The sequence below is a fragment of the Phyllostomus discolor genome, chromosome 13 (genome assembly GCF_004126475.2).
Source record: "Phyllostomus discolor isolate MPI-MPIP mPhyDis1 chromosome 13, mPhyDis1.pri.v3, whole genome shotgun sequence".
NCBI classification, from domain to species: domain Eukaryota; kingdom Metazoa; phylum Chordata; class Mammalia; order Chiroptera; family Phyllostomidae; genus Phyllostomus; species Phyllostomus discolor.
Genome location: NC_040915.2, coordinates 56,028,395 through 56,051,120, shown reverse-complemented (window position 1 = coordinate 56,051,120; position 22,726 = coordinate 56,028,395). Strand labels below are relative to the sequence as shown.

The 22,726-nt window shown below is 37.5% G+C and overlaps 1 protein-coding gene across 2 annotated transcripts in view; it reads left to right on the top strand.

The window, feature by feature from the left end:
* Window positions 1-22,726, top strand: part of TTC28 (tetratricopeptide repeat domain 28) — a 558,547-nt gene that overhangs the window by 7,656 nt on the left and 528,165 nt on the right. For both annotated transcript variants that reach the window (XM_036014252.1, XM_036014251.1), the window contains exon 2: window positions 17,508-17,786. In XM_036014252.1, the coding sequence (XP_035870145.1) occupies window positions 17,508-17,786 (279 nt within the window). The remainder of the gene's footprint in view (window positions 1-17,507; window positions 17,787-22,726) is intronic.

Genomic DNA, 22,726 nt, shown 5'->3' with positions numbered 1-22,726 from the left:
TTTGATCTGTTCTTTCTTTTTAAAAATTTTTTAAATTTAATTTTTAGAGAGGGGAGGGATGGAGGGGGGGGGAGAGAGAGAGAGAGAGAAAGAGAAACATCAATGTGCGGTTGCTGGGGGTCATGGCCTGCAACCCAGGCATGTGCCCTGACTGGGAATTGAACCTGCGACACTTTGGTTCACAGCCCGTGCTCAATCCACTGAGCTACACCAGCCAGGGCTCTTTTTTTTTTAAAGTACTTTTCATATATATTTTTAGACTTTATATATATATATTTATTATTTATGTTTAGAGAAGGAGAAGGGAGGGAGAAAGAAAGGGAGAGAAACATCAATGTGTGGTTGTTTCTTGAGCACTCCCTATACCGGGGACCTGGCCCACAACCCAGGCATGTGCCCTGACTAGTAATCAAATTGTTGACCCTTTGGTTTGCAGGCAGGCACTCAATCCACTGAGCCACACCAGCCAGGGCTGATCTGTTCTTTCATTTGGGCCATGTTTCTTTGTCTCCTCATTTTGACAGCCTCCCTGTTTGTTTGTATGTGTTAGGTAGAGCTACTATGACTTCCTGTCATGGTAGCATGACCTAATGTAGTAGGTGTTCTATAGAGTCCAGTGGCATAGCCTCTCCTATCACCCAAGCTGGGTACTCGAGGTGTGCCCTTTGTGTGGGCTGAGCACACACTTCTCTTGTAGTTGAGTTTTGGTTGTTGTTGGCAGGTCAATGGTAATGATTTACCCAGGCCAGTCAGCTGTGAGGACTGGCTGTGTCCACTGTAGACCAATCTCTGACCTCCCTGGAGGATCCATGCAGGAGTAGGGTGGTGGTGCTCTGACATAGTTTGTAGCTGTCCACTGGGTGTGCATTACCTGGGTTTTCCTGGGTGGTGCAGTCCAAGGTCAGTGCCCACTTGTGTTTTGCCCAGTGCCACCCTGCCTAAGCTATAAAGCAATCTGAGATGGCTGCTACTTGTGCTGGGCTTAGAGATTCCCAGGCATAGTCAAGCTATGAATCTAGGCTGTCTGCTGCTAGTGCCATGTCTGGGGCCACTTAGCAAGAGGTATGGGAGCTGGGGAGTCTCTGAGGCTGGCTGTTGCTTGTTTGAAAGTATTTTGGAAGTTGTGAAGCTTGATCCAAGACCAGCCATTCACATGGACAAGCCACTGTTAACAGCTGTAAGTTGCATGGGATAGAGCCTAAAGGGATCTCCAGGGTGGGGCAAACAGTGTTAGCCAGGTTGATGGTGTCTCACATATGGCACCAACCTGCTGGCTATGTGGTTCTGAGAGAGGAGGGTTTAGAAAATGGACAGTGACCTCTGCCTGCCTTTCTGTCTGGGAGAAAACTGCCTCCCAGCTCTCACCTTGATGTCAGACACTTTAGTTCCTTCCTGTATGCCACTGGTGTTTTTCAGGCTGCTACCCTAGTGCTGGGGCTCAGAGGGGAATAAGTCTGAGTAAGTCTGTGCGTGGGCTCTTTAAGAGAAACTACCGTGCCAAGTAGTTTCTCTTAAACTACTTCTCCCACCAACTCAGTCCCTGCTGGTTTTTGTAGCTAGAAGTTGTGGGGACTATTCTTCCTTGCACTGGAACCCTAGGCTGGGGGGCCTGGTGTGGAGCTGGGACTCCTCACTCCTGAGATACCCCTTCCAAATTTTTATCCACCACATGTGGATATGGGGCCAGCCCATTCCACATCTCTACCCCTCCTACCAATCTGGATGAATGTTGTTTCTTTAATTCTGTTGTTGTCAGACTTCCATTCAACTTGATTTCTGACAGTTCTGAGTGATGATTATTGTATAATTCAGTTGTAATTTTGACGTGGTTGTATGAGGAGGTAAGCCGTGTTTACCTATGCTGCCATCTTGACCAGAAGCGTGGAAATACTGCTTTAACAAAGTTTTACTTTCAAAATCACAACTATAATTATATTTATACTGTAATTGAAAAATAAAAAAAAATTATAACCTGCAAAACCAGAGATTGGAACTCACAGACATTTATATAAGAAAATGTAAAATCAAAGTTGATCTTTACTTTAATAAACCCCCTTTTATTATTATGAAAGCTGAATGTGTGCATTGTATAAAATTAGAAAGTATGAGACAAACTCCATAACCTTACCCATACAGTGATGCTGCTATTAATACATTTTTTCCTGGATCTCTTTCTGTGCATCTTTCTAACAGTAGTTACACACATTCCCACAAATACATATAGATGTTTTAGCTAAAATAAGATAAAATTGCCCAAAATGCCTTTAATTTTTATTACATTTGAAATAATCTTTATTTAGGTATAATTTACATACTATAAAATTTAAAGTTTATCAATTTTAAGTGTATGTTTTTATGAATTTGGAAAAATATGTACAGTTGTGGTATCACCACCAGAGTTGGTAGAAGTAATAGAAAATTGTTCCTTTTTATTACTGAGTACTCTATTGTTTTTGTCCTGCAGTTTGTTATCATCCATCTGTTGATGGACATTTTGGTTGTTTCCAGTTTTTGGTGATTGTGAATAGCGCTACCATGAACATCCACAAACAAGTCTTTGTGTGTTCATCTATCTATCTATCTATATCTATCTATATCTGTGTGTACATATATATGTATTTTTTCATTAAGTACTTAATAGAGGGGTTTTAAGAGTGGAATTGCTGGTTTGTTTGGTGAATATATATATTGAGTTGGCCAAAAAGTTTATGTGGTTTTTTTCCATAAAATAAAAGACACATTTTCATTTTCACCAATAAAATTACTGATTTGGATGTTTTCAGTGTGTTGGCTATCTCCTACATGTTATAATGTTGTTTGTTCTCAATTAATGTCTTGATTTGATCACTATTAACTTCATCTGGTCATCTAGGGGGAACTCTCCAGCACGAAACTTCGCAAACCATTTTTGACACGTTTGATCAAACACAGCACCTTCTCCATACAGTGCACAGATATATATTTTTTACATTTAAGTTGCATTTTTACCTTTCTTGGAATAATACAGCATAATATGCTGAAAATATTGCTTATTTTCTTCGATCTTCAGTATTAAAATGGCTACACAAAACCACAAATTTTGGTAAGTTTTTAAAAAAATCACACTAATATGACAACTGTCACAATACAATCTAACAAAATTGTTTTGAATGAAGTTAAAGACAACTAAGTGCTACTTGAGCCATCTTATGGAAAAAACCAAACCAATTTTTTTTGGCCAACCCAATAGATACTGTTTTGAAACCCACTTCTTTTTCACTTAATGATCCCCTCAACTTTCTTTTAAAATTTTTTTCCAATCTATTCTAGAATGTACTTTAAAGTTGTTGTGTCACAACGAGTATCTAATTCAGGGCCATGCCTTAATTAGTGTCACTTAAGTTCCTTTTAATTTAGTATGGTCCCTTGTTTCATGACATTGACTCACAGTAGGGACAAAACAGGTGTCCTATCTGTCTGGTAGCTTCCATGTTTTACTTAATTTATCTTATTCCTCTATTTTCTATAAAGTAGTAGCTATATAAGCAAACTTGATGGATATAAGTTAAATATTTTTGGCTAGATTATATCATTGCTAATGTATACTTAATGTTGCAATATCAGGCTCATTTTATTATTAGTGTTTTCTTGCTGTTGAGAAAGGGCAAGCAGTGATAATGTCCCTCTATTCTTTAAGTAGAGATCAGAGATCAGACACTTTTCCTAGAGACCAGAAGTAGTATTGGGAGACTGAAAAGGCGGTAATGATAACTAGAGAATAGAACAGGAAAAGAGGGGCAGTAGGAGTCATAGTATGGTTCCAATTGCCCTCACAGTGACCACTACCAAAATCCCTTTTTCCCAAAAAAAAAAAAAGATTTTGTTTATTTTTAGAGAAGGGAAGGGAGGGATTAAGAGAGGGAAAGAAACATCAATATGTGGTTGCCTCTTGCATGGCTCTCACTGGGAATCTGGCCCACAACCCAGGCATGTATCCTGACTGGGAATCAAACCGACAACCCTTTGGTTTGCAGCTCACACTCAATCCACTGAGCTACACCTGCCAGGGCCAAAAACCCTTTTTTGATGTTATGGCTATATAACCTCTAGGAGAGAACATCTCAGTCTGAAGAACATGCATTATTTTAAATGATTAACAATGTAAAGCTAACCTGTGTTACTCTGAAATGCAATTTGTTGAGATTCTAGTTTATAATTAATTGGTGATTTGTGATGAGGAGGTGGTATTAATTTTGTGGATAAAGAAGAGATTATAGCAGGTAGTCTAAGTGACATAGGGAACCTGACTTTGTGTTGTGGTTTTGCAATTGTAATAGAGAGAGAGAGGGGGGGGGGGGGAGAGAGAGAGAGAGAGAGAGAGAGAGAGAGAGGGAGAGGAAAAAGTTTAGTTGTGACTGTCAAATAAGGGAAGGCATATTATCATATATGGGTTCCTGTTCCATGATATATATTTGGTATTTTCATGCTATCTCTTGCTAAGTTTGCTGTAGTGGAAGTTCAAAAATGACCATACTAGTGTTTTGACTTACTATGGATTTAGTTCAGAAAATGGTAGGAAAAATTTATCAACATTTTTTGTACTTACAGAATTGCACAAAGAATATCACTTTGATAAAGATGAAAATTGTTAAGATTATTAATTGTCCTCTAATGTCAGTCATCATAAAAGGAAATGAAGTTAATATTGGTACTTATATTTTGACAAATCATCAATATAGAAAGCCATAGTGCTCATTTTTAGATTATAAACACAAGAAAAAGTAGTTTTTGAAAGTGAGGAGGAGAAAGTAATGATAAAATAGATGAAAGGAAAAAGATGTATTGGAAAAGAATCAACCAAACAAGTAGAAAGTGGAAGTAAATGGAGATGGGAGCAGAGAAGAGGATAATGATTAGATTTATAGAACATTCTAAAAAAATACTATTGGAATCTCTATGTAGCCGGGATACTTTTCTTTCTATTGTGATTGAACTCTGCAGCGTCAAGTACAGCTGTGTGAAGGAGTGAAGTTATTTTCCTTGATTATTTTGTTTTAGCAGTTGGCTAGGCAGTTTGAGGAGTGTAGCTTAAAATAAGTCTAGTCTTGACATCTCAGTTCATGGCACAGAAGACTTAACATGTTAAGGTGGCAGTACTCCTCCAAATGATACAAAGATTAAGGGCAATCCCTATGAAAATTTCACCTCTTTTTTACAGAAATTCACAAGCGGATCCAAAAATCCATACAGAAGTGCAGGGTACCCAGAGTAGCCAAAACAATCTTGAAAAAAGAAGAGCTCTTTCCCCTTTCTTGATGCTGCCTTTTGACACACAAGCTTTCAGTATTGATGAAGTCCAGTTTATCTACTTTTTTGGTGTGATTTTGGTGTTATATTTAAGAAATCAGTGAGTCCTGGCTGGGTAGCTCAGTTGATTAGAGCATCATCCTGATATGCCAAGGTTATGGGTTTGACCTCGAGTCAGGGCACATACAAGAATCAACCAATGAACGCATAAATAAGTTGAACAACAAATTGATGTTTCTCTCTCTCTTTCACTCCCTCCCCTTCCCTTACTCCTTTCCTCTCTTCATCTCTTTCTCTAAAACCAATCAATAAAATAAAAAAGAAAGTGAAAGTCAATCCTGAATAATGGAAGAAAATATTTGCACACCATGTATTGATAAAGAAGTCATATCAAGAATAAATAAAGGGCTCTTACAGCTCAGTGATAAGTAGATAACCTCGATAAAAAGACAAGGTATTTTAGCCCTGGCTGGTGTAGCTCAGTGGAGTGAGCATGGGCAGCAAACCAAGGGGTCACTGGTTTGATTCCCAGTCAGGGCACGTGCCTGGATTGCAGGCTGGTCCCTGGTGGGGGCCATGTGAGAGACAACCACACATGGATGTTTCTTTCCCTTTCTTTCTCCCTCCCTCTCCCCTCTCTAAAAATAAATAAGTAAAATCTTTTTTTTAAAGAACAAAGCCAGGAATATATACAAATGCAATAAGCACATGTAAAGGTACGTACATCATTAGTCATTAGGGAAATGCAAATTAAAACCCTAAGGTACCACTTCACACCTACTAGGATGGCTAAAGTAAAAAAGATGAGACAATAACAAGTGTTGGTGACAATGTGGAGAAATTGGAGCCCTTATACACTGCTGGTGGGAATGGGAAATCATGCAGCCGTTTTAGAAAAGTTTGGCAGTTCTTCAGAATGCTAAACATAGAGCTGCCATATGGTTGGCCCTGTAAGTCCACTCCTGGGTATATATCTGAGAGATATAAAGGCTTTTGTTTCCACAAACACTTGTATATGAAGGTTCATAGCAACATTATTTATAATAGCCAAAAAGTGAAAACAACCCTTATGTGTATCAGCTGTTGAATGGGAAAACAAAATGTGATATATTCTTACAATGGAATATTACTCACCTATAAAAAGGAAGAAGTACCAATATATAATGTAGACAAACCTTGAAAACAGTATTCTGAATGAAAGAAAGTAGTCACAAAAGATCATACAGTGTAAGCTCCATTTATGTGAAATAGTGAACACAGGCAAATCCATGGAGACCCAAGGTGGATTAGTATTTGCCAGGTCCATAAATGACAACATTTTTAATGCAACCATGTTAATCTTTATTGTTTATGAGGTTACTTTGCCAAATTGTACGTAAAACAAAGGAAACTGTCAACTCCGTAAGACTTTTTCTGTGACCTATTCTGTACTAGGAACTTAGTTGCCTGGTATTTAGCTTGCACAATTTGATATTGAAGAGTATATATTTAAAAAGCACTCAGGGTAGGTTAGTACCTTTTATTTTGGAGTTAGCTGGTATAGTCTCCTTCTTCTCCCAGGAGCTTGCATGTTACCAATGTGGATTTGGAATTCAGGCACCTTTATTGAACATTTGGCCCTGTGTGTTGTTTCTTGTGCATTGCACAATTTCCTGATAAGGTACTAAAAACACTGCCACAATCACTTTTGTTCTCTATGTGCTGTTTTGTATGGAGTGCTGTCTTGGATTCTGTGATTTCAGTTTATGTAGAAACAGGATTTTTGAAATTTGTTCCACTGTCAAATAATGCTCTTGTTTAAATTCATTGCTTCCTAATCTGCACAAAAATTTATGAAAGCCACTTAAACTGTTCAGGAAATTGGTCATAAATTCCAAATATATTTTATAAAAAATAAATCTTTCATTAGGCATATTTTGAAGTTCTATGTAAATTATAGAGTACTTGGGTGGCATAAGTTTGGAGTCTGTTGGTTTCAAATTATTATAGTTAACATATTGTGCTTACTATGTATCAGACACTGTTCTACGTCCTTTGTGAATATTAACTCATTTACTCCTCACAATTACCTTATGGGTTAGGTACTGTTGTTATCCTTTTTTTATACATAAGGAAACTGAGATACAGTGAGGTACTAAGGAACTCAAGATCATGCAGCTAGCAAGCTTAGTTGCTCTGAATTCTAATTTAACAGTCTAGTTCTGGAGTCTACATTCTTTTTTTTTTTTAAATGATTTATTCAATTTCTTATATTCTCTCTAGACCATCACATTATTCCTTCTGAAACCATCACTCTTAAGTTAACTTCGTCACATGGATGATGCCATTATAAACAACACGTCCAATTAATGCAGAATAAGTTTGGAAAACCAGTTGGTGAAGCTTTTGTGGCTTTTTTTTTTCCCTTTTACAGTCTTTAGGGGAAAAACGAAAGGCTAGATGAGGCGTTGCCCTGGAGCTCTTCACACGAATGGCCTCATTTTCTGTTCATTGCCACCCACTTGGTCCTCCAGCAGCCAGCACACAATTTTCTGGCCACTAGCCTCCCCTTAAACTGCACTGTTTCCATCTGTTGTACTCAGCACAAGTATACCTCTTCTGTCCTGTTTCCCTGATGTGTTCACGCTGCCTGGTCATCCAGTGCCTATGTGTGTGTCGTCGCCAAGGTTCCCCCCGTGCTCCTGGTCCCCCAAATGGCTTCACATGCCCTTTCCCACAGAGAAGGAAGGACACCCTTTGGCAAACTGTTCAGCCATGAACCTTGTGGAGTTTACATTCTTAACTGTTGCTAGACTTACATTCTTAACTTACACTAGACTGTCTTTGATTTGAATGATCAGCAAATAGGGGTCAAATAAAACTATCATTTGCTACTAAATGTCAGACTTAGTGTATTGCAGGACAGGAATATAAGCAATTCCCCTGGGAATGTTGTTAAAACCTACTTTTTACAGTGAATTTTAAGGTTACGTTGGCACAGTAGTATTCTGGAATTCGAGTCTCTATAATGATGATAGAGTAGAGGAATGAGTATTTGATACTAAGTTTATTCTTTAATTTTATTATCAACTAAAAGATAAAATTAATTACAATGTAAGCACTTTAATTTTTAAGTATTTAAAGTTAGAAAACTTTTTAAAGTTAATACTTAGTGTAGTACCTGAGATAAATGTTTCATGACTGAATCATGGGAATTACACTGGATAATGAAGAAAAGTATTAAATGAAATGAGGCTATCTAAAAACAACTGTTTTTAGGACAATAAAGGAATGATTATTATTTTGTATGCATCTCTGAAATAAAAGGAATTATAAAATAAAGACAGTCCCTGTGTATATCTTCCCTCTTTATTGATGAAGGGTATCAGTCTTCATAGTGCAAATTAAATGTTAACTAAAGACAAAGCATATTCATACTATAGGTCGTTTCTTGATTCAGAACTTTAGTTCTAGGCCGTATTTATTAAATAAAGGTATAATTATAGTTTCCTGAAAAAAGTTTTTTTTTCTTGGTAAAAATAAAATGGATTCCAGATATTTATTTTTCATTTGAATTTCATGTGAGGGTAAAATGTAGATATATATTTAATATATATTAATTTTTAAGCTTATTCTTTATTCTTTTTTTTTAATCCTCACACGAGGACATGCTTATTGATTTTAGAGAAAGGGGTAGGGAGAGAGAAAGAGAGGAATAGAAACATTGTTGTGAGAGAGAAACATCAGTTGGTTGCCTTTCGTAGGTGCCCTGACAGGGGGACCAAACCTGCAACCCGGGCATGTGTCCTGGCCAGGAATTGAACCTGAAACCCTTCAGTTTGCAGGACAACACCCAGCCAACTCAGCCACACTGGTCAGGGCATATTCTTTATTCTTGAAAGTGATTTGAAATAGTTGAATATCTGGAGATATTTTACTGTGCTATGTTTTTTAATATCTTACTTTATTTTTTAATAATTTTTTTCACTACAGTGTACATTGACTATTTTTTATATTAGTTTCAGGTGCACAGCATAGTGGTTAGACAGTCATATACTCTACAAAGTGTTCCCCCTGATATTTCTAGTAACCAGCCGGCACCATACATAGTTATTACAGCATTATTGGCTGTATTCCCTGTTATGTACTTTACATCCCCATGACTATTTTGTAACTGCCAATCTGTGCTTCTCAATCCCTTCACCTTTTTCACCCAGCCCTTCAAACCCTCTCTTCTCTGGCAACTATCAGTCTGTTTTCTGTATCTTTGAGTGTCTTCCCATTTTATTTGTTCATTTATATTGTTCTTTAGATGAGTTAAATCATATAGTATTTGTCTTTTTCTGACTGACTTATTTCACTTAGCACAATACCCTCTATCCATCCATGCCATTGCAAATGGTAAGATTTCATTCTTTTTGTGGATGAGTAATATTCCATTGTATGTATGTACCATAGCTTTTTTATCCACTTGTCTCTTGATGGAAACTTGGGTTGCTTTCACAGTTTGGCTATTGTAAAGAACACTACCATGAATGTAGGAGTGCATATATTCTTCTGAATTAGTGTTTTAGGTTTCTTTGGATACATATACCCAGAAGTGGAATTACTGGGTCATAAGGCAGTTCCATTTTTATTTTTTTGAGAAAACTCCATACTGTTTTCCATATGGGCTGTACCAGTTTGCATTCCCACCAGTAGTGGCCAAAGTTTCCCTTTTCCCCACATTCCTGCCAGCACTTGTTGTTTGTTGTTTTATTGATGATAGCCCATCCCACAGGTGTGAAGTGACAGCTCATTGTGGTTTTAAGTTGCATTTCTCTGATGATTAGTGACATTGAGCATCTCTTCATATGTCTATTGGCCATCTGTATATCCTCTTTGGACAAGTGTCTATTCAGATCATTTGCTCATTTTTAAATTGGATTGTTTGTTTTTTGGTGTTGAGTTATATGAGTTCTTATACATTTTGCATATTAACCTCTTATCAGATATATCATTGGAGAATGTGTTCTCCCATTTAGTGGGTTGTCTTTTCATTTTGTTGATGTTTTCCTTTGTTGTACAAGGACTTTTTTGTTTGATGTAGTTCCATTTGTTTTTTTTTTCTTTTATTTCCCTTGCCCAAGGAGGTATATCAGAAAAAATATTACTAAGAGAAATGTCTGAGATTTTACTGCCTATGTTTTCTTTTAGGAGTTTTATGCTAATCACACACACACACACACACACACACACACATAATCTTAAAATATATAAATCCATTTTGAGTTTATAATTGTATATGGTGTAAGAAGGTGATCTAGTTTCATTTTTTATATCTGTTCAATTTTACCAACATCATTGAATAAACTGTCTTCACCTCATTGTATGTTCTTGCCTCCTTTCTCAAATATTAATTAACCATACAGGTGTGGGTTTGTTTATTTCTGGGCTTTATTCTGTTTCATTGATCTATATGCCTGTTTTTATGCCAGCACCATGCTGTTTTTTCCCCCCACTGCTTTTAGAGAGAGAGGAAGGGAGGGAAAAAGGGGGAGGGAGGATGGAGGGAGAGAGAGAGAAAGAGAAACATTCGTGTGAGAGAGAAACATTGATTGGTTGCCTTATTGTATGTGCACGCCCTGACTGGGGAACAAACCTGCCAGTGGGGTCTGTGCCCTGACCCAGAATTGAACCTGTGACCCTTCAGTGTATGGGACAGTGCTCCAACCAACTGAGCCACAATGGCCAGGGCATCATGCTGGTTTGATTACTACGGCTTTGTAGTATAGTTTGATATCAAGTAGCATATGAGCCGGGACTATTGGAAAAAATTGTAAAATACTTGAAATGGAGTTGGAAAAAGATTATGGGTATCTTCAGTGGAAAACTAGGCTGTCTGAAATCAGTGTAGCCTTCTGGGTTATCTGATTTTAAGAAGTTTGTACCTTTCATTGTCTTTGAACTACTTACTTTATAGTGCTTTATGTTGTAGATAACTGAGAACAGTGCAAATTATTCTTGTCTGTAGATATGCAACTGCACTTTTCAAGTTGAGGGACAATTGATTTCACTTTCCTCTTCCCCTAAAGAGGCAAGTTTGCATTAAGTTTAGAAATTCATTTCACATTTCTGATCATCTGTACATGTGTGGTGCTTTGAATTCTCCTCTGAATTGGTTGCAGTATTTTACCGGGTCACTCATTAATTAATGAGTTAAATGAAATCTTTAATGTATGTTCATTTTACATTTGTATGAGAATCATGGTTTTACCTTTACATAAATGGATATTTTAACAGGAATAAGGTTGTTGAGTGGTTTTTATTTACTGGCTCACCTCTCACAAAATGCCTGTCAAAAAGAAGAGTGTGAAAGGATTCAGAGATCAGTAATAGCCACAGGAATTTCTCTTTGTCATAATTGCTGAAAACTAGTGCATTTAAAATTTAATGATATATGATAATATAAATTATTCATGCATACATGTTAAATGCTTAAGTTGCACATATTCGTAAGTTGGTTGGACCTGAAATTTTAATAATTAGTTTGGACCTTGTGTATTTTGAATATTTGTTGTTATGAGTGAACAAGCCAAACTATTTTGTACATTAGCCGTGAAAGAAGGGAATTGGTTGTTTACCTAATAAAATGGTATTGACTTATTTATAACCATATCAAGTGAATAGAACAATATGGAAATACAAAGTTATGGGTATCAAATTTATGTTGTAAATCTCAAAATCAGGTTTTTTTTTTTTTTATTCACTTGAGAGAGAGAGAGGGAGAGAGGGAGAGAGGGAGAGAGGGAAAGAGAAACATCAATGTGCGGTTGCTGGGGGTTATGGCCTGCAACCCAAGCATGTACCCTGGCTGGAAATCGAACTTGCGACACTTTGGTTCGCAGCCTGTGCTCAATCCACTGAGCTATGCCAGCCAAGGCAAAATCAGGGTTTTTATTGAAATGTTCATAGTGTATTATCCACTGGCATGAAACTATGGCATTTAGCAAGTGAATACAGTTTAGAGCTGACTGGCCCAGCCTTGCTTAAAACAAAACAAACCAAATCAAACCTCAACAGGTTATAAAATCTAAAAACTAGGAACTGGATTTGTTTTAAATGAGCAAAAGTAATTTTGGACATAGTTCTGGCATGTCTTGTTTAGGTTTCAAGAAAGAGACAGGCCTAAGTACTAAGTAGTCTATTAGCATTTCCCAAACTGTAGGAACAAAGTTTTGCAAGATTTTAATAGGCATTCTGGGAGATGAGTAAAATATTATGTTTTCAAATAATTCTGAGAGGAAGTTATGATATAATGGTAAGATCACAGAGTCCAGAGCCAGACTGCCTGGGTTTGAATCACAGCCCTACTGCATATTAGCTTATTCCCTTCACACCCTTCCTTTTTTGTTAGTCAAGTTATTTAACCTTTCTGTATCTTGTTTTTTAACCTAAAAGTGGGGAAAATAATAGTTTCTACTTCATAGGGTTTTGTGAAAATTAAGTGAGTTAACATATGTAAAGCATTTAGAATAATTCCAGGCACATAAGTGTTCAATAATTATAGTTATGTATAATTATAATTATTGTTATTTGGAAACACTGTATATATTCTGTCTCTTTCTTGGAAACTCACTGTATATGTTGGCAAATTAAAGATTCTAAGGAAGGCTTACAGTGACCAAATTTGTTTTTCTCCAAAATATTTGAAAGTATTGGTAACTTTTTCTGGAATCAGCTAAAAGAGGTTTCAAATCTAAGAAATAAAATTTTTAAACATGCTAGTGAGGAATTTACCCCAAATTATTTATATTAATTTTCTCCAAATTGTTGGAAACTGGAATACCTTTTCAAGGATGCCTATTAAGATAATTTTAAGGAAGAGTTTGGGAAGTGTTCACTTACTTGGCCTAAGGACTGGGAATTTATTGTTAAGGACAAATAGCAACTCTGCTTTAGTGTGGAGAGCTGATGACCTCTTGTGGTGTATCTAGTTTTTTCTTAGACGTGTAGTTCTTTAAGTATCTGTGATAGTCCAATAGGACTGCCCGCAAAGACAGAAATGTGCTGTATCTGTATTGTCCAATTTGTTCATCACCAGCTACTACGTGTGCTTGCAATGTGGACAGCACATCTGAATATTTTTATTTAAATTTAATTAAGGAAAATAAAAATTTAAATAGCCACATATGGCTGGTGGCTACTGTATTGGATAGTGTAGTTCTAAACAGTTTGGGCCCCATAGTTACCTCTGTGACTTTATGTGCCTTTACTTTCTACCCTGCGCTCATCTACACTGGCTTCCTTGCAGTTCTTCAAACATGCCTGGCCCGTACTGCCTTTATTTTGTTTCCTCTAGATACATAATTCCATATCTTTTTGTATGGCCAATTTCCTCACCTTCTGATTTGTCACTCCTTGATTGAGAGAATGTCTGTTTGGGTCTGGGCTGATCCCTTGTGGTTTGGGTAGGAGGATTTTTCCCCTCTAGAAGCACAGTGCTTCACAGATGGAGGCAGTGGGTTTTTTTTTTTTTTTTTTTTTTTTTTTTCCTTTTTTTTGTGAGCAGCCTGTACTGTTATTTAAAATATACAGATTTTATCTACAATGCCTATGAGGGTGCCTAGCATATAGTAGATAATCTTAGTATTTTCTTTGGGTGTGGAGTTTTAGGTTAGCTGCTATTTCAGTTTCTTAATTTCTGTTGCATTAACTGTAGCTTCTTGAAGGTAATGTGTCTTACTTTTCCTTTGTCTGCCTTAACATTTTTCTCTTTGTGTTTTATTTTATCAGTTTGCTTATGATGTGTATAGGAGCAGTTTTCTTTGTGGTATCTTGTGGTTGGGTGAAATTCTTAAAGCAATGGGTTCAATTTCTGTGAGTTGTTGTCTTTCATCTACTCATAGTTTCAGAAAATTCTTGGTCACAAAGTATTCAAATATTGCTCCGATTCCCTTCCCTTTTCTTCTGGGATTTCTATCACATGTGTGTTTCAAGCAGTTTCTGGTCCAGCGTGGTTTCTCTCCCACAGAGGTCCCTTGATCTCATTATGTGCGGTGTTTCCCCTCTCAGGTACATGATGTGCACAGTAAAAGCCCTGAGGAATCTTCCACTGAAGCAGAAACTTAACCTTGTTCATTTCAGTATCCTGAGGATAATATTTTGGGAAATGTTTCTTTATATTACCATAAATGGAGGGAGTAGAATGCAGACACTTTCTTTTCTTAGTTTGGTTCTTTTCCATGTTGGCATTGAACCAAAATTACTACTCTGAGAGTAGGGAATGCTGTAGTACTAGAATCACATCTTTTTTACTTTTAAGCTACATATGATTCTAATGATTTTACTTTTAAAGGCTGTTATTGCCTTTTATATTATACCCCTGGCTTTTCAAATATAGATATTTTTCCTATTTATGGCTAGTACCGTTGGTGGTGGCAAGAATGGCACCAGGTGTTAGACCACCAGTGGGGTCAGACTGGACCTGGTTCAGCACCCTTGGTACTTGAGTTCTAGCTAGGAAAGAATTCAGGGCCAAGACTCAAACTATAAGAGGTTTATTTAGAAAGTCATAGTTGTAGAAGAAGTGAGCTGTAGAAGAAATGGGTTTGGAAAACACATTATGGAGGCAAGAGAAAGGCCCTTGGAGCTTAGGAGAGAGGAAGGTAAAGGTAAGGCACAGGCAGCCTCTGGGGAGGGAGAGCTCCTGCTCCCAGGAGGGAGGGAAGGGAAAGTGGACTGGGTCCTTTCTCCTCAGGGCTCCTAAGGGCAGGCATTTTAGGGGGATGTCTCAGGGGAGATCCCAGCAGCCTTCCAGACGTATCCTTTCAGGGTCGAGGTCTCTGCTGATGGATCTGCGCCAGGTCAGGGGATCTTTAGTCAATCTACCTGATCCTGATGCCAGTCTTGGCATCGCTAGTCTGGTTTTGCTGCTTTTCTGGGCCCTGAGCTGAAATACAACTGAGACCTAGATGTATTTGATGCAGATCAGAACCTCGTTGTCCTGGAGGCTTAATGCTTAGGTGCTATCCTTTGTCTCCCTTGTTTGCTCCCCCTCTAAGGGGGGATTTGACCCACAGGACTAGCAACATGCCTGGGGAGGAAAGGTCAGAGGAGGGTCCAAAGCACAGGACCAGCAATATGAAAGATCAGGGGGTCTAAACCTTGCGAGCAGGGATATGCTGACAGAGAAAAGGTTGCCCTGGAGCAGGGTCCTTGCTTTCCCAGGGTTGTCTGTAGCTTTCCACCCTGGTGACCTTCTGTACCTGGCCCATCGTCCTCGATCTGCTCACATCTGTCTGTCTACCACAGTACTACCCTTAAGTATTGCCATGATGACTTATATTTTCCAAAATGAAATTAGTCTTATGCATTGTCAGTGTCTTCTACATTGGTTTGATGATGGGGATAAAATGATTAAAAATCGAGACTGTTCAGGGAAATCCTGGTTGTTTGGTAAATGTTACAAAGTCTATTCACTTGCAAGCACTATGTTTCATGATCATAATAAAAAAAAGCAACTAACGAGAATACATTATTGGTTAGCCTCTTCCAGTATGAGGAAGTTGAGGGATGTAACTTGGACTTTCATATTTGAAACTTCTAGGATATTTTAGTGTTTCAAATTGTCTTGGAAATCTAGGACATGATATTTCTGTAAGCAGAGGAAAATAGTGGTTGTCTATGTGGGAGATTGGCTCTACCTTTCTTTCTCCTCTCAGTGGAATTTATTCTTTTTAATGCAGATACCTCTGTGAGGAGTCTGTTACTTTTGAACAGTCTGTGTGTTACATATCAGATCTGCTGTCTTTGGAATTGAGGGTCTGGACTTAGTCTTAAAGAAGATGTGAGGAAGAAAATTACACTTTTTGTTTTAATTTCAGTTAGGGCAAGCCTGCTTAGACTTGCAAACTATCTCTTTTGATACTGCTCTCTTAACTTTCTTCAGTTGGGACTCCAATGCAGTTCATAATTTTCATATTTTAAAAATGAATAACATTTCACTGAGTCGTTCTCTTTGGTTGTAAGGTCACTCCTATAAAGTCATAGAAAACTTAGTGAGTTGGAAAAATCAACATTAAAATAGGGTCTTAAATTGCCAAGATATAATTTGTAGCAGGTTTTTTTTTTTCTTTTTGGTGATCTCCGAAAACTGGCGTTTGTCTTAGAAGTCCATGGTAGTAGCCAAATTACAGGTACAGATTTGCCTTTCTAAAAAAATTCATTGCCTTGACTGGTGTGGCTCAGTTGGTTGGGCATTGTCCTTCATAGCGAAAAGTCTCTGGCTTCGATTCCTGGTGGGGGCACATGCCTGGGTTGTGGGTTTGATTTCTGCTTGGGGCATGCATGAGAGGCAACTGATTGATGTTCCTCTCTTGCATCTATGTTTCTCTCCCATACTCTGGTTTCTCTTCAGAATGCACAAATCTTTTGCCTTTTTCTATGTTTTTCTCCCTCTCTTTCTCCCTGCCTTCCTATGTCTCTAAAAATAAATATAATCTTTAAAAAAGATTCATTGATACATTAAAATTTACTTTTTAAATTTATTTAAAAAATTTTTTAATTTACTTTTAGAGAGAGAGGAAAGGATGAAGAAAGAGAGGAAGAGAAACATCAGTTGGTTGCCTGGGGACCTGGCCTGCAACCCAGGCATGTGCCCTGATCAGGAACTGAACCAGGGAACTTTTGGTCTGCAGGCAGGCGCTCACTCCACTGAGCCACAGCAGCCAGGGCTATTTTTTAGTTTTAAAATGAACATATACTCATTTCCTAATATTTGGGTAAGAGAAAATTTTAAGAAAATAAAAATAATTCATAATCTTATATTTAAAGATATTTTAGCATAGTTCATATTTTGATCATTTTTTCATTATTTTCTTGAGTGAAACCATCTTAACATGGTTGAGACAATATTATTTATATAGGTTTGTATTTCAGTCTTTCCCTTAGTATAACTTTAAATTGCCAAAGAAAAGCTTGAGTACTCTTTTGCATTCATTCATTCTTTCTCTCAATAAAAAATATATACATATGTAAGTGTAACTATGTAAGCTGATAACTACACATACACATGCACATATACATTTGTACTCAAGGCACTATTGTTGGCTGCTTTCTGGAAAGTTTATTGTCTTTTAGGGCACAAAAGTTAACTATAATGTAAAGTAGACCATGAAGAATGTCTATGTTCTCTTGAAGTTCTGACATGGAACCCCTCTGGATTACCAAAACTTTGTCTCACAAAGTTTCTTTGTTTGTAGATTCCTCTATTTGGTGCTAAGACTATTGGCCAGAGAAGTCCTGATGGTCCCGTGCTGAGCAAAGCTGAATTTGTTGAGAAAGTTCGTCAGAGTAACCAGGCCTGTCATGATGGAGATTTCCACACAGCTATTGTTCTGTACAATGAAGCTCTGGCTGTTGACCCTCAGAACTGCATCTTATACAGCAATAGATCTGCAGCATATATGAAAATCCAGCAGTATGACAAGGCCCTGGACGATGCAATCAAAGCTCGACTTCTCAATCCCAAATGGCCTAAGGTAGAAATTTGATTTACCTTCACAGAATCTTTTGTGCTGATTTTTAATTTTGATGTAAAATTTTATTGCCTCAGTGCAGTTAATATTTTAATAGCCTGTGCTTTGGCAAAATGTAGAATGACTTCATTGAGTTGGTACACTAGTGAATGGTTTCCTTTTTTTCTGCTTTGGAGTATGCTTTCTATGTCCAAATTTAATTCTTTTCCTGTGCGTTTGAGATTTGAACTTTTTTTTCACTCAGCTTCTTGATAGGACACATTCTAGTTATTAAATAGGTTTGGACATCTTTATTTTTGCACAGATGTTTTAGATGGAGTGTGATAGTCATTTTCTTTCATTTGATTTAATTACTCACTGTCACTACTTATTTTCAGAATGGTATTTGAGCAGTGAAATTTCTTTTTCTAATAAATCATTGTAATTATCTGTATTCTCTTGAATGATTTAAGGATTGAGTTATCTTTGTTTTATATACTTTGTTTTCAGTGTACCTATTTACTACCTAACTCCCAGTTTATTTTAGAAATGATTTCTTAAGATGCCACTGAAGTGTTTGAGGTATTTTTTATCGAATGCAAAACCATTTGATCCCATTCTTGGCTGTTGGGTTAACAAAGGTTAATGGCTGTTTCTTAGAGATTTAAAAAAGATTCTTAATGTCTGAATATGATGTCACAGTCATCTTACTTTGTACTTTAACTTTGGTAGGTAGTTTTTGGCCTCAGTGGAATTTCCAGTATTGCCGCTGCCTCAAAAATTGTTTAGTATTCTACAATTCCATAAAGGATTTATTTTTTTAATTGTTTTTCAAGTACAGTTGTCTCCATTTTCACCCCACCCACCCCCACCTGCCACCCTCGATCCTACTCTGTTTGGCTTTGTCCTTGTGTCTTTTATTCTTGTTCCTTGATGACCATTCCCCTTCTTTCTCCTGTTATCCCCCCTCCCCTCTGGTTACTGGCACTTTGTTCTTTATCTCAATGTCTCTGGTTATATGTTGCTTTAGTAATATAATAATTATAAATAAAGCAAAATCTATTTTTAAAAAATGGTTATATGACAACATTTGGGACTTAGAATGCTGTTTTCAAGGGACAGACCTAGGTTCAATATTTTTTCTTCTGTTAATGACATATGGCTTTGGGTAAATCTCTTTTTATTTTATTTTTTTTCTTTTTATTTATTTACTTTAATATATTTTATTGATTATGCTATTAGAGTTGTCCCCTTTTCTCCCCTTTATTCCTCTCCTCCCTACACACCCCCTCCCACACACGTTCCCCTCCTTTAGTTCATGTCCATGGGTCATACATATAAGTTCTTTGGCTTCTATATTTCCTATCTTATTCTTAACCTCCCCCTGTCTATTTTCTACCTATCATTTATACTACTTATTCTCTGTACCTTTTCCCCCCTCTTCCTCTCCCCTGCTGATAACCCTCCATGTAATCTCCATTTCTGTGATTCTGTTCCTGTTCTAGTTGTTTGCTTAGTTTGTTTTTGTTTTGGTTTTAGGTGTGGTTGTTAATAACTGTGAGTTTATTGTCATTTTACTGTTCATATTTTTATCTTCTTTTTCTTAGGTAAGCCCCTTTAACATTTCATATAATAAGGGCTTGGTGATGATGAATTCCTTTAACTTGATGTTATCTGGGAAGCATTTGATCTGCCCTTCGATTCTAAATGATAGTTTTGCTGGTTAGAGTAATTTTGGATGTAGGGTCTTACCTTTCATAACTTGGAATACTTCTTTCCAGCCCCTTCTTGCCTGCAAGGTTTCTTTTGAGAAATCAGCTGACAGTCTTTTATGGGCACTCCTTTGTAGGTAACTGTCTCCTTTTTTCTTGCTGCTTTTAAGATTCCCTCCTTATCTTTAATCTTGGGTAATGTAATTATGATGTGCCTTGGTGTGTTCCTCCTTAGGTCCAATGTTTTTGGGACTCTCTGAGCTTCCTCAACTTCCTGGAAGTCTATTTCCTTTGCCAGATTGGGGAAGTTCTCCTTCATTATTTGTTCAAATAAATTTTCAATTTCTTGCTCTTCCTCTTCTCCTTCTGGTACCCCTATTATTTGGATGTTGGAACATTTTAAGATGTCCTGGAAGTTCCTGAGCCTCTCCTCATTTTTTTGAATTCTTGTTTCTTTATTCTGCACTGGTTGAATGTTTCTTTCTTTCTCCTGGTCCACACCGTTGATTTGAGTCCTGGTTTCCTTCCTATCACTGTTGGTTCCCTGTACATTTTCCTTTATTTCACTTAGCATAGCCTTCATTTTTTCATCTAATTTGCAACCATATTCAACCAATTCTGTGAGCATCCTGATTACCAGTGTTTTGAACTGTGCACCTGATAGGTTGGCTATCTCTTTGTTGCTTAGTTGTACTTTTTCTGGAGCTTTGATCTGATCTTTCATTTGGGCCATTTTTTTTTGTCTCCCCACACCTGTTACATAGTAAGGGGTGGAGCTGAAGTGTTCACCAGTGTGGGGCAACCCACGTTGCTGTGTTGTGACGCTGTGTGTAGGGGAGGGATTCAAGAGGGAACGACACCACTTGTTCTACTCTTCACCGGGTTTCCAGTCACTTCCCCTGCTTCCTACAAGCAAATTGGGCCCTTCTGGTGCTGACTTCTGGGTAGATGGGTTTGTGTATATTCTAGGATCCTGTGGGTCTCACCAGTGAGCTCTCCTGTGACGCTGGGAGTTTTTCCTGCTGCTCCCTCAACTCCCACAGGTGTTTTCAGTCAGAAGCTTTGAGGCTTTATTTCCCCACTAGAACCCTGGGTTGTGCGGTCTGTCTCACTTCCCAGTTGTTCCTCCCGGTTTATCTGCATGTGAATGTGGGACCACCTGGTCCACAATCCACTGCTTCACTGCTCCTCCAGCTGCCTTGCCATGAGTCCTCTCTACCCTGGCTGCCCATTTCCACCCCTCCTACTGGTCTGGATGAATGTTTCTTCTTTAACTCCTTGGTTGTCATACTTCCATACAGTTCGATTTTCTGTCAGTTCTGGTTGTGTTTTGTTTTTAAATTTGTTGTTATCCTTCTTTTGGTAGTGTGAGGAGGCACAGTGTATCTACCTACACCTCCATGTTGGCTGAAAGTTCCTATTTCATTTATTTCAATTCAGTAAATATCTATTAGGTATTTACTATGGATAAGCATAGTTCTGCTACTCTCTCCTCTGGTAACAGTATTTAATTGATTTTTTAAAAATTATGCATACTGCCTTGGCTGGTGTGGCTCAGTGGATTGAGCACCAGCCTATGAACCCAAAGTCATAGGCTGATTCCCAGTCAGGACACATGTCTGGGTTGAAGTTGGGGGCATGTGAGAGGCAACCGATTGATGTATCTCTCACACACTGATGTTTCTCTCCCTTTCTTACTCCCTTCCTTCTCCTCTCTCTAAAAAGTAAATAAATAAAACCTTTAAAAAATTATGTATACTGACTTTTAAAAATTATTTTAGTGTTCTACCTCTTCTTAATGATTTTGGAAAAAAAGAAATGTATTGGTGATCTGTATTTGTATCTTACTAGCTTTTGTTCTGTAACAAATCACTGCAAAATTTGGTTGCTTAAAATAATAACCACTTATTTAGCTTAAGATTCCCTATGTCAGTTGTGTAGCTCTTCTGGTCTGGGTTGATCCAGCTGATTTCTGCTGGACTTGCTCATGTGTTTGAGGTCAGCTAGAGGCTAGACTGGTGGTTGAATCATCTAAGACAGTCTGATCACATTTCTGACATTTCTGATACTTGGTATGGTGTTGGCCAGGGGAGGAGCAGCAACTGGTGCACATGTCTCTTATCATTTGGTAGGTTTTCCTGGGCTTTTTAAAGAAGATGTTATTTATTTATTTTTAGAGAGGGGAAGGGAAGGAGAAACATCAATGAGTGGTTGCCTCTTATACACCCCCTAATGGGGACCTGGCCCACAACCCAGGCATGTGCTCTGACTAGAAATTGAACCAGCAACCCTTTGGTTTGCAGGCCAGCACACAATCCACTGAGTCACACCAGCCAGGGCTTTCCTGGGCTTCTTCACAGGATAGTTGCAGGAGGATTCCAAGAACAGCTAAAGATTGGGGGCCCCAATGCCCAAGCATTTTTTACGTCTGTATCACATTTGCCATTGTCTCATTTGCCAGAGCATATTACATGAGCATATTACATGGCCAAGCTCAGAACCACCATAGGAGAGGATTACCCAAGGACATATAGAAGGGAAGAATTTATGGCCATCCTTGTAATTTACCTCAGTATTCTTTGTCAGATCACATTAACGGTATGGTACATATTCATGTACCATCATTTATAGGAGATATCCCTTTTTAGTTAATTGTATCTATTTTATTTTGACTTTTTACCCTTTATATTTCTGTTCTGGAATTTTCTTGAATCACATCTTTTCAGACAAGTAAGTTGTGAAGTAGTTACTATCACTGTAGTGTGAATTATGACTTACATAAATAGTTATATTCTTTAAGAGTTCCTACCATAGGAAGAGAAACCTGAAGGAATAGAAGATTTTCATATGCTATAACACCATGAAAGGGAAAATTTTACAAGGGGATTTTCCCATTAATTTTAAAGCATACGATAAATATCTCTCTTTCTTCAAGGATTTAAAGTTCTTCTCATTCATTGATTGTTCCTGTTGACAGAATTCCGTCATTGGGTATAATACTTGATGACAGAATGTTATACCTTATTTGTCAGGTATTATACCTAATGACAGAATTATATGTAACAAAGAAAATGTTAAAAAATATCTTGGCAACATGTTTCATTTTGATGTACCTATATTATAATAGTAATAAGATATAATAGTTCTTATTGAATGCTTATTTGCTAAAGGATTGTCTGAATCCTTTTATTTGTGATATTAATTTTATACTCATAGTAATCTTATGGAGTAGATATTATTATTCCAACTTTA